Raw genomic sequence first — 15,031 nt, forward strand, 5'->3', positions numbered from 1 at the left:
AATATAACATATAACTTAGAAGTGAAAGTCCCCATAGCCCACCTAAAGTAATCACTCTTAACAGTTTGCTGTAACCTCAAGTGTTAAAGACATTTTCTATGTAACTGTCTGTCTTTAAATAAGTCCTTTTTTTTCCACCCTGAGACAGGGTCTCACTTTGTTGCCCAGGCTGGTCTCGAACTCCTGAGCTTCAAGTCTTGGCCTTGGCCTGAGTAGCTGGGATTATAGGTATGAGCCACCCAGAAGCTCTTTTGCTATCATGGGACCAGCATGACTGGCGCTAACAGCCGATCCTCTCTCAGGTTTTACAGGTGTGACTGTACCGTCGTAGGACGGGAATAGCTAGGGCTCACAACCGAGTTTCTCTGAGGTTTTGAAGGTGTAAGTGTAAAGTGAAGCATCTCTCGATGATTCTTTCCAAGATAGGTTTAAAAACTATGAATCCATTTTCAGTATTTCTTCTCTCTGTTTGAAACAGTTTGAGGATGTGTTTCTTTTTCTTGGCTTGATGTTTGGTAGGTCCTTGAATGGGCAAGAGGGCACATGAAGTACGGCGTCCTCCACATTCACGGCCTCTACACGGACCCCTGCGGGGTGGTGCTGGACCCATCGGGGTATAAAGACGTCACTCAAGACGCAGAAGTCATGGTACGGCCCGTCCTAATTAGCATCGGTGCGTCCTCTCAGGGATTACTGGTGGCCACTGGCCATTGGCTGCAGTCGAGTGGCTTCCCAGGCTCCAGGCGTCTGTGCCCTTCAGGTCGGCCCTGCACACAGTTGCTGAGGGAGGGGCCACGTCTCTTGTCCTCGTCTGTGTCTCTGGGGTCCCGCATGGTGCCTCCATGTTGAGTAGATGCTTGGCGAACATTTGTTGGAGGAAGGAATTCATGATTCCTTTCAAAGCAGAGATCTGCCTGTACCCTCTCTAGGAGCCCCGGCCGTTTGGTGGTTCTCACCTGCCCAGGTATACAGTGAAACTCCTCAGCATGACATATAGGCCCCGTGCAGTCTAGAATGTTGTCCTTGTTCTTCCAGGCTTCTTCTGGTCTGAAATTCTCTGCTCTCCTTCCTGTAGTTGTAAAGCTTCATTTTTGGCCTGGTATAGTGGCTGATGCCTGTAATCTCAGTGCTTCGGCAGGCCAAGGCAGGAGGATCGCTTGAGTCCGGGAGGGAGAGGCTATGGTGAACTGGGATCGCACCACTGCACTCCAGCCTGGGCAACAGAGCGATACCTCATTTCTAAAAAAATAAATAAATAAAAGTAAATAAAACTTCATTCTCTGTGAGGTTTTTATTTTTCTTCTTCTTAAATAGACAGGGTCTTGCTCTGTGGCCCAGGCTGAAGTGCAGTGGCATGATCAAAGCTCACTGCTTCCTTGAACTCCTGGGCCCAAGGATCCTCCTGCCTTAGTCTCCCGAGTAGCTGGGACTCCAGGTGTGTGCCCCTACTCCCGGCTGTGAGGTCTTCCTGATGCCCTAGAATGCAGTGTGGAAAAGCTGTGCTTCTGGTAAGCACTGAGAAACTCGGTGTCTGTGGATTTACCCTCAAGCACACAGCTAGGCGCCCTGTTCCTCAGTGCTCATCCCTGGGCCGGTGTCATGCCGTGACAGGTGTCAGCAGATGAGTGACTGGGCAGATGCTTTTCAGTTGCATCATTAATACTGCTTGGTGATAAGAAATACCTGGGCTGAGACTGAGCCTCTCTGAGATATTTGGTTAGCTGAATTGGCGATTCCCTCCTGCCTGCCTGAGTGACCCCATGCAATCTGCTTTCCCTGTGCCCACCCGACCCCGTCAGTCATGGTCACTGATCCCCTCCTCAGCTCTCTTGCCCTCATTCGCAAAACCACCCCTGCAAGAATTCCCACATATGGCCCACTGAGATTAACATTACTTTCAGGGTGTTTTATGTGCATAATTCTGAACTGAAAACATTTACTGTCCTCATTTTATGTTTTAATAATTTAAAATTGTACCCAATTTGAGAAGATTTGAGTTGGGTGACTGCACTGGTGAGTGTGTGGGGTGGGCGATGGGCTGGCCTTGCTGTTAGGGGCGTGTGCACTGCCACCCACCTCGGCCAAAGACCAGTTACCCTGGCTTAGGTGGGGACAGGCAGGCTCAGCCCAGCTTTGGTCTTTGCTGCCACAGGCTGCTGCTGTGGGGTGGCCTGAGTGCCATGTCGGGAAGGATACTGTCCTTCTAACTGTGCTCCTCAGCGTGGCCCTGGGAACGCCTGTCAGGGAGCAGTGATGTAAAAGCACACACATGTGACTTGGTTAGTTGTAAGCTCTTGCTGTCTTTCAAATGAGCACTCAGTTTCTTCATTGGCCTTTTCTAGGAAGTCCTCCAGAACTTGTACCGCACCAAGTCCTTTCTGTTTGTGGGCTGTGGGGAGACCCTTCGAGATCAGATATTCCAGGCCCTCTTTCTTTACTCCGTGCCGAATAAGGTGGATTTGGAGCACTACATGCTTGTGCTGAAGGAGAATGAAGACCATTTCTTTAAGCATCAGGCAGATATGCTTCTGCACGGAATCAAAGTTGTATCCTACGGGGACTGTTTTGACCACTTTCCAGGATATGTGCAAGACCTTGCCACTCAGATCTGCAAACAGCAAAGCCCAGGTATGGGATCTGGCTTCACTTTCCTTTTTCTTTCTTTTTTTTTTTTTTTTTTTTGAGACAGAGTTTTGCTCTTGTTGCCCAGGCTGGAGTGCAATGGCACCATCTTGGCTCACCACAACCTCCGCCTCCCAGGTTCAAGGGATTCTGCCTCAGCTTTCCGAGTAGCTGGCATTACAGGCATGCGCCACCATGCCTGGCTAATTTTGTATTTTTAGTAGAGATAGGGTTTCACCATGTTGGTCAGGCTGGTCTCGAACTCCTGACCTCAGGTGACCCACCTGCTTTGGCCTCCTGAAGTGCTGGGATTACAGGCGAGAGCCACCGCGCCCGGCCTGTCTTCACTTTTCAAGTACAAAACTCACAGGGCTCTTCCAGTTGTTTCTCTCTCTCTTTTTTTGATGGAACCCACATACCCCTAAAATTCACCAGTCTTCGTTATTATTTTTTAAAACTGCCTCTGTAATTTAAAATTAGAAGATTGGAGTAATTGGTGTCCTAGTGACAGTCTGTAACTAGAACTTTAAAGTAACTTCAGGCTGGGCGCCGTGGCTCACGCCTGTCATCCCAGTTTTTTGGGAGGCCAAGGCAGGAGGATTGCTTGAGCCCAGGAGTTTAAGACCAGCCTGGGCAACATAGGGAGACCTGGTCTCTACAAAAATGTTTTTAAAAATTAGCTGGGTTTGGAGCGGGCGCGATAGCTCATGCCTGTAATCCCAGCCCTTTGGGAGGCTGAGGTGGGTGGATCACGAGGTCAGGAGATCGAGACCATCCTGGCTAACACGGTGAAACCCCGTCTCTACTAAAAATACAAAAAATTAGCTGGGCGTGGTGGCGGGCACCTGTAGTCCCAGCTACTCAGGAGGCTGAGGCAGGAGAATGGCATGAACCCGGGAGGCAGAGCTTGCAGTGAGCCGAGATCGCACCACTGCACTCCAGCCTGGGTGACAGAGCAAGACTCTGTTTCCAAAAAAAAAAAAAAAAAATGCTGGGTTTGGTGGTGGACATCTGTGATACCAGCTACTCTGGAGGCTCAGGTGGGGGGATCGCTTGAGCCCAGGAGTTAGAGACTGCAGTAAGCTGTGATCAGGCCACTTATTCCAGTCTGGACGTCGGAGGAAGACCCTGTCTCTAAAAATAAAAAATACAGTAACTTTGAAGTTTACAGCTGTGCACACATGTATAGCTGGACACATTTATTCCTGTTTCAGGTTTCCTTAACCAAGAAAGAAAACTACCAGGCTAGCTTTATCAGTTGTGATACTTAACACTTGAAAGACGCAGATATCTCATATTTGTGTCCTGTTACTGCAGTTGAAAAGTTACAACTTCACAAGCACAGAATGATTTCATGAACACTTTACTTCTTTTTTCACGTAATGTATTGTCCCTGTTCTGAAGGCAACACCTCTTTTAAGTGTGCTCCTTGGCCCTTTTGAGAAATTGCTCATCTATCAGGAATGACCAGGGTAAGTGAGAAATTCTTAAACTTGGTCATCTTGACATAAGGGAATTAATAGCTGCAAGTCTGGCATCATAAAACATTGATGATGGCAAGCTTGGAAAGGCCTGTGCTGGCTCGTTTAATTGTAACAGGAAACCCAGGCACACTCACCACACACTAGAACGAGGTTAGCCACAGAGGCAGGTATATGTGACCAGCTGTGAACTTGGAGACCAGAGAATGCACAGATAATCCAATCGCTAAAGTTTTTGTTGTTTTTTTAACCACTATCATTTCTTTTCAGAATTGCTAATAATTAGCAAAATGGACCAATGTAAGTTCCATTTCCATAAATAAAAGTATAATTAGGGCAACAGCTTCTTATTAAGGGCAGAAGAAAAGAGCTCCTGCTTGCCATGTGTCACCCTCTGCTCGGAGTTCCATATTCTCACCTGACTTGGTTTTTCATGGCAGCATGCAGTGCTAGTAAGTAGATGATTTCATAGACGAGATGAGCTGAGCTGGCACAGGCACATAACGTGCCCAGACATTTTGAAGCTGGGATTGGGATCCTGGCCTGACTGCAGAGCAAAATACACCATTTGGTGCATCCTGGCACCGGCCCACATGTGTGGCTCTGCAGAGAGGCAGCGGGCTTTTCTCATCTCTGCCCCCGTCCGCCGCTTCTCATTCCACCCCCACACTCCCTGGAAGAACAGGACCCAGAGTAACCCTGCATGTGCTCGGGCTCCTAGAGTGGGGCTGAGCAGCTTTCTGTCCCACTGAGCCTCCCTTTCCAGGTTGGGGCAGGCAAGTGGATTCGACAGGCTGCCAGAAGACTGCAAGGTCATTGGGAGTTTTAATCTGTGACTGTGTCATGAAGGACATTTGTACTCGAATTCATGGAGTGCCATTCCTGATGGGAGAGGAGGCCCATGACAGTGACAGTCATGCTAGTGATCGCGGACACCACACCATGCTGCCTTTGCCAGCTGGCTCCTTCAGCGAGTCCTCGCGCCAAGCCTGGGAGGTAGAGGTGAGGGCAGCGAGCAGCGCAGGAGTCCGGACCTGCCCAGAAGCCTGTTCCCAGTCCCTGCCGTTCCCAGTCACTGCCTCCGGGTGGCCGAGGAGGACGAGCTCTTGGTGTCTCGGCTCCACTGACTGCTTTTCTCTCTCCTTCAGATGCTGATCGCGTGGACAGCACCACATTATTGGGTAAAGCAGATCTTTCTTCTTGCCAGCCTGTTTTTTGCCTACACATTCCATTGTCTCCTGTCACTAACTGTAAAATCATAAACGTTTGTTTTTCACCTTAAATAATTAGCTTGTATTAAAACAGCCCCACTGAAGATGATAAATAGCCATGCCTTAGCATGGTCCCTGCCACACCAAGAGACTAAAAGCCATCCCTTTGACGAGGAAGCACAGCCGAATCACACGTGGGCCAGCTGGCACCTGAGAATAATTTCTTGCCCTAGAACCAAGAGTGATGGGACTTGGAACAGGTTCTATTTGTGTGATACCATGTGGTGCCAGATGCAGTGCCTTAGAATGACCCAGCTCTTCCGAAATGTTCGTTGCACGGGTCTGAGCTTGCACACAACAGCTTCCTATTTAATACTTGTTTTGAAATGTGAACGCTCTTCTTGCTGGGCTCAATTCTGCCTGTTTATAAATTTAACAAGACTCGGTGGCCATGAGCGTCCTCCTGTGTGTGAGCTGGGCACCAGGTGCCTCCCCTTGCCGAATCATTTGGGTAAAAGGGACTCTGGTGAGTGGCGCGGAGGCCTCTGTGCGCAGCCCTGTTTTCCCTGGCTGTTTGGCCCAGCGCGTTCACAGATGGGAAAACGCGCATCGATGTGGGAGCTGCTCGCCTCACATCCATGTTAGTGGTGCAGGAAGTGTGAAACCGCCGCAGTCGGCTCCCCGTTGCCACCTCTTCCCATGCGAAAGGACATCTTCATTACACTTGCTTTCTCACTGAAATGCGCCTCCTGGAAGCATGGCTCTCTTTGGAGAGAAGCCGTAGCGTGGTTGATGTCATCTCTAGTGGATGGCAGGGTCTGCTTGGCCAGTGCTTCAGTAAGGTCACATTGTGAACTGTGCCTTGGCGAGTGGATTCTCAATAAACAAGCTTCTTAATCAATTCTTCTCTTTCAGGTAATGCATGCCAGGACTGTGCAAAGAGGAAGTTAGAAGAGAATGGAATTGAAGTTTCAAAAAAACGCACACAATCAGATACTGGTATTGTGTCTGTTCTTTTTGTGGGGAGCTGCCTCAGGTCTCTCTTGCTGGCAGGCATCTTCAGGGACCGTGCTGCGCTTTAATGCCCCGGGCCCTATGGTGGGAGGACGGTGCATACGTTCTGTGAGGGCCAGAGAGCACAGGAGGCTGACTTAGCGGAGACCCTGACCTCTCACCCCAACCCAATTCCACCTGCCCAGAGCTACTGGTACCTCTTTAGAAAAATGTTACGGAGAAAACATACACTAAGAAGGTGCAGCGGGCAGAAGGTGCTCTCTCCAAAAAGAAAAGTTAAAAAGATGAATAAAAAGCGCACAAGTTACATAAGGTCAGCTCAGTGCATTTTTGCAAAGTGAACGCTCCCATCTAATCACACGCAGTTGAGGAAGCAGCATTGCCAGGACACCCCTTGTCACTGTCCAGCCTCCTCCAGCCCCCAAGGGTGACCACTAGCCTGATGCATGTCACCTGAGTCTCTGGAGAAAAGCACTTTAACTCATTTGAGCTTTGTTGCCTCTGTTACAGACTAAGATTTATTTAAGTGATTGAACTGTTTATCTAAACAGTGTATTTGAATAGGCCTCTCTGTTGACACTATGAAGGGCGATCTCGCTTGTTCGTGCCGGTCCCTCCCTCTCCTCCCCTTCTCCTCCTCCTCCCAGGTTTGCGTAGTGCTGTGTGTTATTTCTCATTCTTTAAATAACATACTTGAGCCAGACTTCCCAACACGAAGCCTGGGCTGGATGGGCCCCCACTTGCGTATCCCACCCCCTAGCCCGCTGGCTTCCCCGTTTTGTCGGTCTCCGTGGTGACAGGACAGAAAGGAAATGAGACCCCCAGTCTGTCTGTAGGTTGATTGTAAAAGTTGGCAAACAAAAGCATTTACTTGATGAAAACAGCGTCAGTGTTCTTTCCTGCTTAGCCAGCTTGTGGCCGTGGCCATGGGCCCAGTGCCACGGCGCCTGTGCCAGCTGCAGCATGTGTGTTGTGTCCATGGGCCCAGTGCCACGCCGCCTCTGCCAGCTGCGGATGTGTCCTCAATGTCAGGGTCAAATGTGGCTTGTTCTTATATTCCATTCTCCCATTTTTTATTGTTTAATATTGGGGCTTGAAGACATTTGTGTTACTTCTTACTTTTTGAGGAGTTTTTAGGTTCTTCTTTCCCCTTTGTGTTCCAAAAACTAACGTTTCCCAATATTCTTAAATGTATGCACTCCCTCAGCTTTCAGAACTGAATAAGAAATTTTTTTTTTAAAAAAGTATGCATTCTCTTCATCCTGCCACCCCACATCTCCCAGGACACCTTCTCCTGGTCGGCTCCGCTGGGGACTGCTGCCTCCGGAGCTCCCCTCCTTCTCTCTGAGATGGAGGCCTAGGTCTCCCTTGTTCTGGCCCCCCATCCATCCTGCTAGTACCTCCCGAGGCCGCTTCTGCAGACCCCAGTGTGGGGTCGCCTCCTGAGGGCCATGTGTCTGCAGGTGTCTGTGCCATCCTCATGCTCGCGGGAGTTTTGGCATGGGATTCTCCGTTGTGATTCCCCCGGACTCCACTGTCTGACGACCAGGTTTCCTATGAAGAGGGTCTGATGGGAACCTGTTCCCAGTGATTTGAAGGTACCCGTTGCTTTTTTTCCTGGGAGTTTTTAGGATCCTCTTTTCCCTTGATTAGAAATTCAATGAGGATCTATTTAGGTGGAAAACTTTTTTACCTGCCTTACTCACATGTTCTTTTTCCTCTTCCATTTCTCCAGTTCTGGAATGGTCTGTGATTCTCTTTATTTCTTCTTTCCATCTTCTCTGTTCTCCCTTTCTGGAAGTCATACTAGTTGGGATTGCCTGGATTGATTTCCACCATCTTTTAAGTTTTCTCTGATGTCTTTTTTTTAATTTTTTTGAGACAGAGTCTTGCTTTGTTGCCCAGGCTGGAGTGCAGTGGCGCGATCTCGGCTCACCACAACCTCCGCTTCTTGGGTTCAAGCTATTTTCCTGCCTCAGCCTCCTGAGCAGCTGGGACTACAGTCGCACACCACCATGCCCGACTAATTTTGTATTTTTAGTAGAGATGGGGTTTCACTATGTTGGCCAGGCTGGTCTCAAACTCCTGACCTTGTGATCCACCCACTTTGGCTTCCCACACTGCTGGGATTATAGGCGTGAGCCACTGCGCCCGGCCAAGCTCTTGTTTTCTTAGTTACCTTTTCTCAGAGCATCTGCTGTTGTAAGTCTGCGAGAACTCTGGAGACAGAAGTCAACCTGGTTATCTGACTCTACTACATTCCTGAAAACATTGAGAGAGGATTTCCATATCATAGGAGTTTATATTTAGTACTTTATATAAGTAAACCAAAGTAAAACACTCTTAAATATCTGTATAGCAGTCCACCCAAAATTTCTGAGAGCTACGAAGCATCCAGCTTATCAGTTACCTCTTCATTTAACGTTTAAATCCTTCAGTGGGTATGCTGGAGCAGTATTATGTCCCTGCACGTTCCTTCACCACCACAGGGACCATGTGCAATAGTCCATGTTATAAAGATTCTTAGTGAGTGCAAATTTAGTCAAGTAAAATAAGGCAGTTCTAAAAGGGCCACCTGCAGAGAGAATTATAGCACAAGCGAGGGCTGGCGGCAGGGGGTGGGGGCGCCCTAGCGTCCTGCCGTCCAGGGGCAGGGAAGATGAGAGTAAGCTGATGTGGTGGTCCTTGTGGGAGAGCTGTGAGGGGCAGCTGTCACAGACTCAACATCCTCTCATTTAGTTTTATACAACTTTGGCTGGGCTTAGTGGTTCACGCCTGTATTACCAGCACTTTGGGAGGCTGAGGCAGGTGAATCACCTGAGGTCAGGAGTTCGAGACCAGCCTGGCCAACATGGCGAAACCCCGTCTCTACTAAAAATACAAAAATTAGCCGGGTGTGGTGGCAGGCGCCTACTGTAGTCCCAGCTACTCAGGAGGCTGAGGCAGGAGAATTGCTTGAACCCAGGAGGCAGAGGTTGCAGTGAGCCGAGATCACACCATTGTACTCCAGCCTGGGCGACAGAGCAAGACTCCGTTTCAAAAAAGATAAAATAATAATAATAGTTTTATACAACTTCAAATGCACTTGGGGGCACACACGTTTTAGAGAAATCGATTTTGATATTGTTTTGGATCAAACTGTTTGAAATCTTTTTGCAAATATTTGGATTGTGAGTTCAGCTAGTAGAACCATCATATAAGTAAAAACAAAACACAAAACTGGTGTTCTGTGAACTGTTTCCTCCGGGGTAGGTGGTTCTTTTCCACTACTTTCTTTCATGTTTGTTGTTTTGTTTTCTGCATATCTGGGCTCCTCCAGTGCCTGCTGACAAGAACGAAGGCCCGGGCGATTATTCTCAATAGATTGGCTTTCTTCTGCTGTTGCTGCTGTTGTGTGTATATAGATTTTGTCCCCCCGTGGCCTACCTCTGACTGGTGTGCACATCGCGGGTAGGGCCTACTGCCTGGTAGACCTTGCTGTGGAGCATTGGGCAGGGGTTTTCTTCAATACCTGTGAGATCTGTGCTCCTAGATGCCATCACCTGCACCTGCAGCCCCGGCTCTCCCCACCCAGTCATGTCTCCTTAGGGCGAAGCTCCTGGCCTCTGCTGTACAGAAAGCCTTGGCCTGTCCTGCATGTGGGTGAGAGAAGCCAAGCCTGGGGATCCCAGAGGAATCGACAGGCTTATTCTTCTCCATACCTCCAACAGGCTCTCACTGTATGTTTGTTGAAATTGCCCCATCCTCAGTCCACTAAGAAATAAAAGAGCATCCATGTTCATGGATTGAGATTCCCACAGATCGTTGCAAATGTAATGTCATCATTTGCTTGATCCCCTGATAGTACTGATAATTACACAAGGTCATTTCCAGACAGTGGCTACTGTTTCCATTGTGGAGGGGTTTTCAAAATCTTCCGTACATAAGAACAATTGTAAAGCAGTTTCTGAAATAGAAATCTATTGCAAATAACTTCTTTTAGCTGGACTTTAACCCTTGGGCATTTCGTTCTTTTATGTAAACAGATGATGCTGGAGGGTCTTGAAATCTTTACAGTAAAACCTGCAACTTGAAAACTAGCCTTCTGTAACCACAGTGCCCAAACGAAGAGGAATGTATGGAGAACTCCACGTGGATCTCTGATTGCGAAACCGTCACATGGGCATGTGGCCCTCAAGGCTGGGTGAGAGGGCTCCCCTGTGTGTTGAACTATGCAGGAGGGTGACGCGGACACATTTCAGGTGGACTTTGCAAGGACTGATGGATAGCTACCTCAGGGACCAGAATCCGTGGGAAGGGATGGACCTGGTGTTCCCGTTCCCATCTGACAGGCTGTCTTTTGTCAAGGTGGTATTTTTCGTAATAAAAGGGGAAGAGTAAAGACTGTCCAAGCAACAGTAGTTGCCAAAGAGAAAATACGAAATAGACACTTTTTTTTTTTTTGAGTCAGAGTCTCACTCTGTCACCCAGGACAGAGTGCAGTGGTACGATCTCAAGCTCACTGCAGCCGCCACCTCCTGGGCTCAAGTGATTCTCCTGCCTCAGCCTCCCGAGTAGCTGGGATTACAGGCGTCCACCACCATGCCCAGCTAATTTTTTTATTTTTAGTAGAGTTGGAGTTTCACCATGTTGGCCAGGATGGTCTCGAACTCTTGACCTCAGGTGATCCGCCCGCCTTGGCCTCCCAAAGTGCTAGGATTACAGGCATGAGCCACTGTGCCCAGCAGAATAAACACATTTTATAATTTGTATGTGGCAACATGTTACTATAGAAAGCATTTTAAAGGTACGTTTTAAAGGTCCACTGTTAAATAGTAAAGAATGAACCCGCTAGCGAAAATGTTTTTAGGGAGAACAGCTGGATCAAAAGGGCTTCTTTGGAATTAGGTTGTTTTAGTAACTTCTGTTCCAAAGAAACACAGGTCTGATATTGCTAAGAACTGAAATCGGAGGAGCCAGAGGCCCTTTTCAGTCCAGGCCAGCATTGTGCATGGCCACTGTGGGACTGACAACCGGGATAGCTCAAGTTCGAAAGACCGGGTTTCAAACATCATAAGTTCCAGGCTTTGCAAGTCTTTATTTTTATTCTCTGGGGTAAGATCCAGTCTTTCTGTTACTGTCTCTTAAAATTCTCTTCCATGGCCCACATTAAGGGAGTTTGCAGAGAGTGAGGGAGGCAAAACTTGAAAAGGGCCTGCAACACTTTAAACCTTCTCAGGTTCACCCACATGAAACGGCTGTGCTGAGTGTGCTGCCGGTGCCCGGGGAGCTTCTCTGACTGTGACCCGGCAGAGGCTTCTGTGGCGGTGCATGAGCGGCCCTACAGTGGAGGGTTCTCTTTGGAAACAAACAGCCCTGCTTGGTTTCAGTTTGAGGCCACTTATCTTCAATGTGACATTTCTTGCCAAGCCCTGTGACACTCCCCATTGATGACTCCCATAGGTACAGATAAAGTTAAGAACAGGAAACAGAAGGGTAGGATGCATAGGGAGGGAGAGAAGCCCTGAAAACTTTTTTTTTCTTTTTGAAGCATGGAAAACAAATCTTTTATGCCACTCCAGCCATAAATAAAATTTTAACTTCAACCCTGTGTGCTCAGTGTTTCTTTAGTTATGCCAAGGCTTGCTAGAATGTTATTTAGTGAGAATTTTTAGCTTGAGTTGCCACCCAACTGTGAAATCAACTAAATGATTACTTGAATGTATTTAAATGTTTTAAAAAGCAAACATTATAAATTTTTCTTTAATGTCATTTAGTAAGTGCAGTCAGGGAATATCTGAATCTAAGAGCTGGCCAGACACAGGGTATAGCAGAATTACAAGCATAGAGGATGCTATGCAGTAGGATGTAAAGCTCATTACAGCCCATTTTTAAGAAAAGCTTTGTGTGCTCTGCTGGAGGACACAGCCATGTTGCTGTACCACATGGATGTATCTAGTCAGTTCTGTTGTATGCTCGTTGTAGAATGTAAAGTTTATTCCAATCCGATTGATAGATTAAAGGCAACTCCAGCATAGTGCACTTGGTTGTGTATAGTTTAGTCCGTGAGAAACATCACATCAGGAGGTAACAAAGTTGGCCCTGCTGTTTACTGCCTCAAGCTAGAGTAGCTGTTACATTTTAAAATGGTTATATTTTAAGACAGGGCAGGTAGCTCAAACCTGTAATCCCAGCACTTTGGGAGGCTGAGGGGGGCGGATCACTTGAGGCCAGGAGTTTGAGACCAGCCTGGCCAACATGGTGAAACCCTGTCTCTACTGAAAATACAAAAATTAGCCTGGCGTGGTGGCGTGTGCCTGTAATCCCAGCTACTTGGGAGACTGAGGCAGGAGAATCACTTGAACCAAGGAGGCAGAGGTTGCAGTGAACCAAGATTGCACCACTGCACTCCAGCCTGGGCGACAGAGGGAATTCCATCTAAAAAAAAAATAAAAATAAAATGGTTACATTTTAAATAGTTATACAAGTACCTGCTAAGAACCTCCTTACTATCTCAACAAAGCCTGAATATGTGCTGTGGCCCTTAAATTAGGTTACTGGGCATGCTCTGTTATATCAGAAATGACTGAACTTGGTGGGATCACTGACAGTCTATAAGTCAAAGTTATGAAAGAGAACAGCCAAGCGCGGTGGCTCACGCCTGTAATCCCAGCACTTTGAGAGGCTGAGACGGGTGGATCACTTAAGGCCAGGAGTTCGAGACCAGCCTGGCCAATGTAGTGAAACCCTGTCTCTACTAAAAATACAAAAATCAGCCGGGCACGGTGGCAGATGCCTATAGTCCCAGATACCTGGGAGGCTGAGGCAGGAGAATCGCTTGAACCCAGGAGGTGGAGGTTGCAGTGAGCAGAGATCGTGCCACCGCACTGCAGCCTGGGCAACAGAACGAGACTCCGTGTCAAAAAAAGAAAAAGGAGGACAAATAGAGTGGCTTCTGCTGTCTGCAGTTCATAGAGGTCAGCTATCTCACCGTACCGGAAGTCCCTTCCAGGAAGGAACCAAATCTTTTTGAGATTTGATTTCTTCCTCACAGAGTGCATTCTGTTATTACATGAAACAGTGTTGTTAAAACGGATACATTTACTCAGGAGGCTACTCCTTGGTTAGCACTTGGGCCCAAAGCAGTCTGAAGTGGAAGCCCACCTCAGAATTTTCTTGTCCCTTTTTTTTTTTGTTGAGACAGTCTTAGTCACCCAGGCTGGAGCACAGTGGCACAATTTCAGCTCACTGCAACCTCCACCTCCTGGGTTCAAGCGATTCTCCTGCCTCAGCCTCCCGAGTAGTTGGGATTACAGGTGCACCCCATCACACCTGGCTAATTTTTATATTTTTAGTAGAGACAGGGTTTCACCACATTGGCCAGGCTGGTCTCGAACTCCTGAGCTCAAGTGATCCACCCGCCTCAGCCTCCCGAAGTGCTGGGATTACCAGCGTGTGAGCTGCCGCTCCAGGCCTGTCTTGTTCCATTTTGAAGTGGAAATGAAGTGGTGAAAGTGCAGCTTTCTGCACATAATAACGTTTGTAAGTGGAGAAGTCAGTTGTCACTTGAGAAACTCTGTATTCTTCAATATTTCCGTAACAGAGATTCTATTTATAAAAATTCAGATTGCATTGAAACAGACATAATTCAATTTCACCATTAAAATATTTTTGGCTTCTAAAATTCTACATTGGAGACATTTGAAATTAGAACATTTTTTATTGATATTTTCAATACTAACATAGTTTCTCTGAAACAATTTCCCAAAAGCCAGGTTCAACAGTTTACTAACAATTTTATAACTAGTATGTTTAAAAACCAAGAGAAGTTCCCTTCAAGATTACTTGGGTGCAAGGCAAGATCAGAGTGAAGATGAAGCTGAATTCAAAATTTTTCCAACCAGACTAGCTTATTTCAAAATATGTTAGAATTATAGTACAAAATTGTACCTTTTGTTTGTTTTTTAAAAACTCATTTAACACCAGCTCTCACTGAAAACTTTCCCTTACTAGAATGAGGTCTGAACACTCAACTAAAGTGAGCCACAGCCTCTTTGGCTAGAACGACTAAGGTTTCTCTTAAAGGGTGCACCAGGCTGGTCCTGCTTGCTCCAGAAGTCTCCTGTGGAGGAGCTGTGTGAGTATTAGAGTGGGAACTGAACAGTGATCAGGTGACTGCTGCAGGACTGCCCCTAGCGGGACTCTCCGTGTCTCTTGCTGCTTTCTTGGCCTTCGGTGTCTGGATACTGAGAAAGATCTAGGGTCAAAACTCGGCTGAACATGCAGTCATCGTACTAAAATGGAGAGAAGACAGTTAAAAGTTCCCCTAATTAGGGAAAAAGTATTATTAAAGTAAGAGCCATTAGTGAGTCTAGAATTGCATTCAAAAGGAATCTTCTTCAACCTAGTAAGATATCTGCATTTATATCGGTTGTGGGTTTTTTTGGTATTACCTGGTATGAGAATTTCCATTACTTATGCATTATATTTCCAGGTGGTCCCCTAACATTCTGTAGGCACAGGAAGGTAAATTTTTATCTTTGCTTAAAGGAAAATTCAGGAAGTAAATCCTAACTGTCCAAAACCAAATGACCTGAACTAGTGGCTCTACTTCATGAGTTCAGGTTAGTATTTTCAATGGCTTGAGAAAGGTGTGTTCACATTTTAGAAGTTACTATACAACTTGGAACTTCTAATGTATTTCTTTGTTTTGTCCTCTGATAC

The 15,031-nt window shown here is 47.0% G+C and overlaps 2 protein-coding genes across 21 annotated transcripts in view; one reads left to right on the top strand and one right to left on the bottom strand.

Moving 5' to 3' along the window:
- FAM118A (family with sequence similarity 118 member A) overlaps positions 1-15,031 on the top strand; it is a 100,445-nt gene that overhangs the window by 20,270 nt on the left and 65,144 nt on the right. For 10 of the 20 annotated variants that reach the window (XM_063603141.1, XM_055105870.2, XM_034949119.3 and 7 more), the window contains 4 exons: positions 520-648; positions 2,343-2,628; positions 4,870-5,284; positions 6,230-6,308. In XM_063603141.1, coding sequence (XP_063459211.1) covers positions 520-648; positions 2,343-2,628; positions 4,870-5,258 — 804 coding nt within the window. In that variant the 3' untranslated portion in view covers positions 5,259-5,284; positions 6,230-6,308. Of the gene's footprint in view, positions 1-519; positions 649-2,342; positions 2,629-4,869; positions 5,285-6,229; positions 6,641-10,353; positions 11,914-15,031 lie in introns of those variants that run through there. The other 10 variants (XM_055105876.2, XM_055105877.2, XM_063603148.1 and 7 more) reach the window with 4 other exon arrangements.
- The window catches only part of SMC1B (structural maintenance of chromosomes 1B), a 70,099-nt gene continuing 68,653 nt past the window's right edge, over positions 13,586-15,031 (bottom strand). Inside the window, exon 25 of the mRNA XM_003812389.6 lies at positions 13,586-14,601. Within this exon, the coding sequence (XP_003812437.3) occupies positions 14,500-14,601 (102 nt within the window). The 3' untranslated portion in view covers positions 13,586-14,499. The remainder of the gene's footprint in view (positions 14,602-15,031) is intronic.

This window comes from Pan paniscus, chromosome 23, assembly GCF_029289425.2.
Source record: "Pan paniscus chromosome 23, NHGRI_mPanPan1-v2.0_pri, whole genome shotgun sequence".
NCBI lineage: Eukaryota > Metazoa > Chordata > Mammalia > Primates > Hominidae > Pan > Pan paniscus.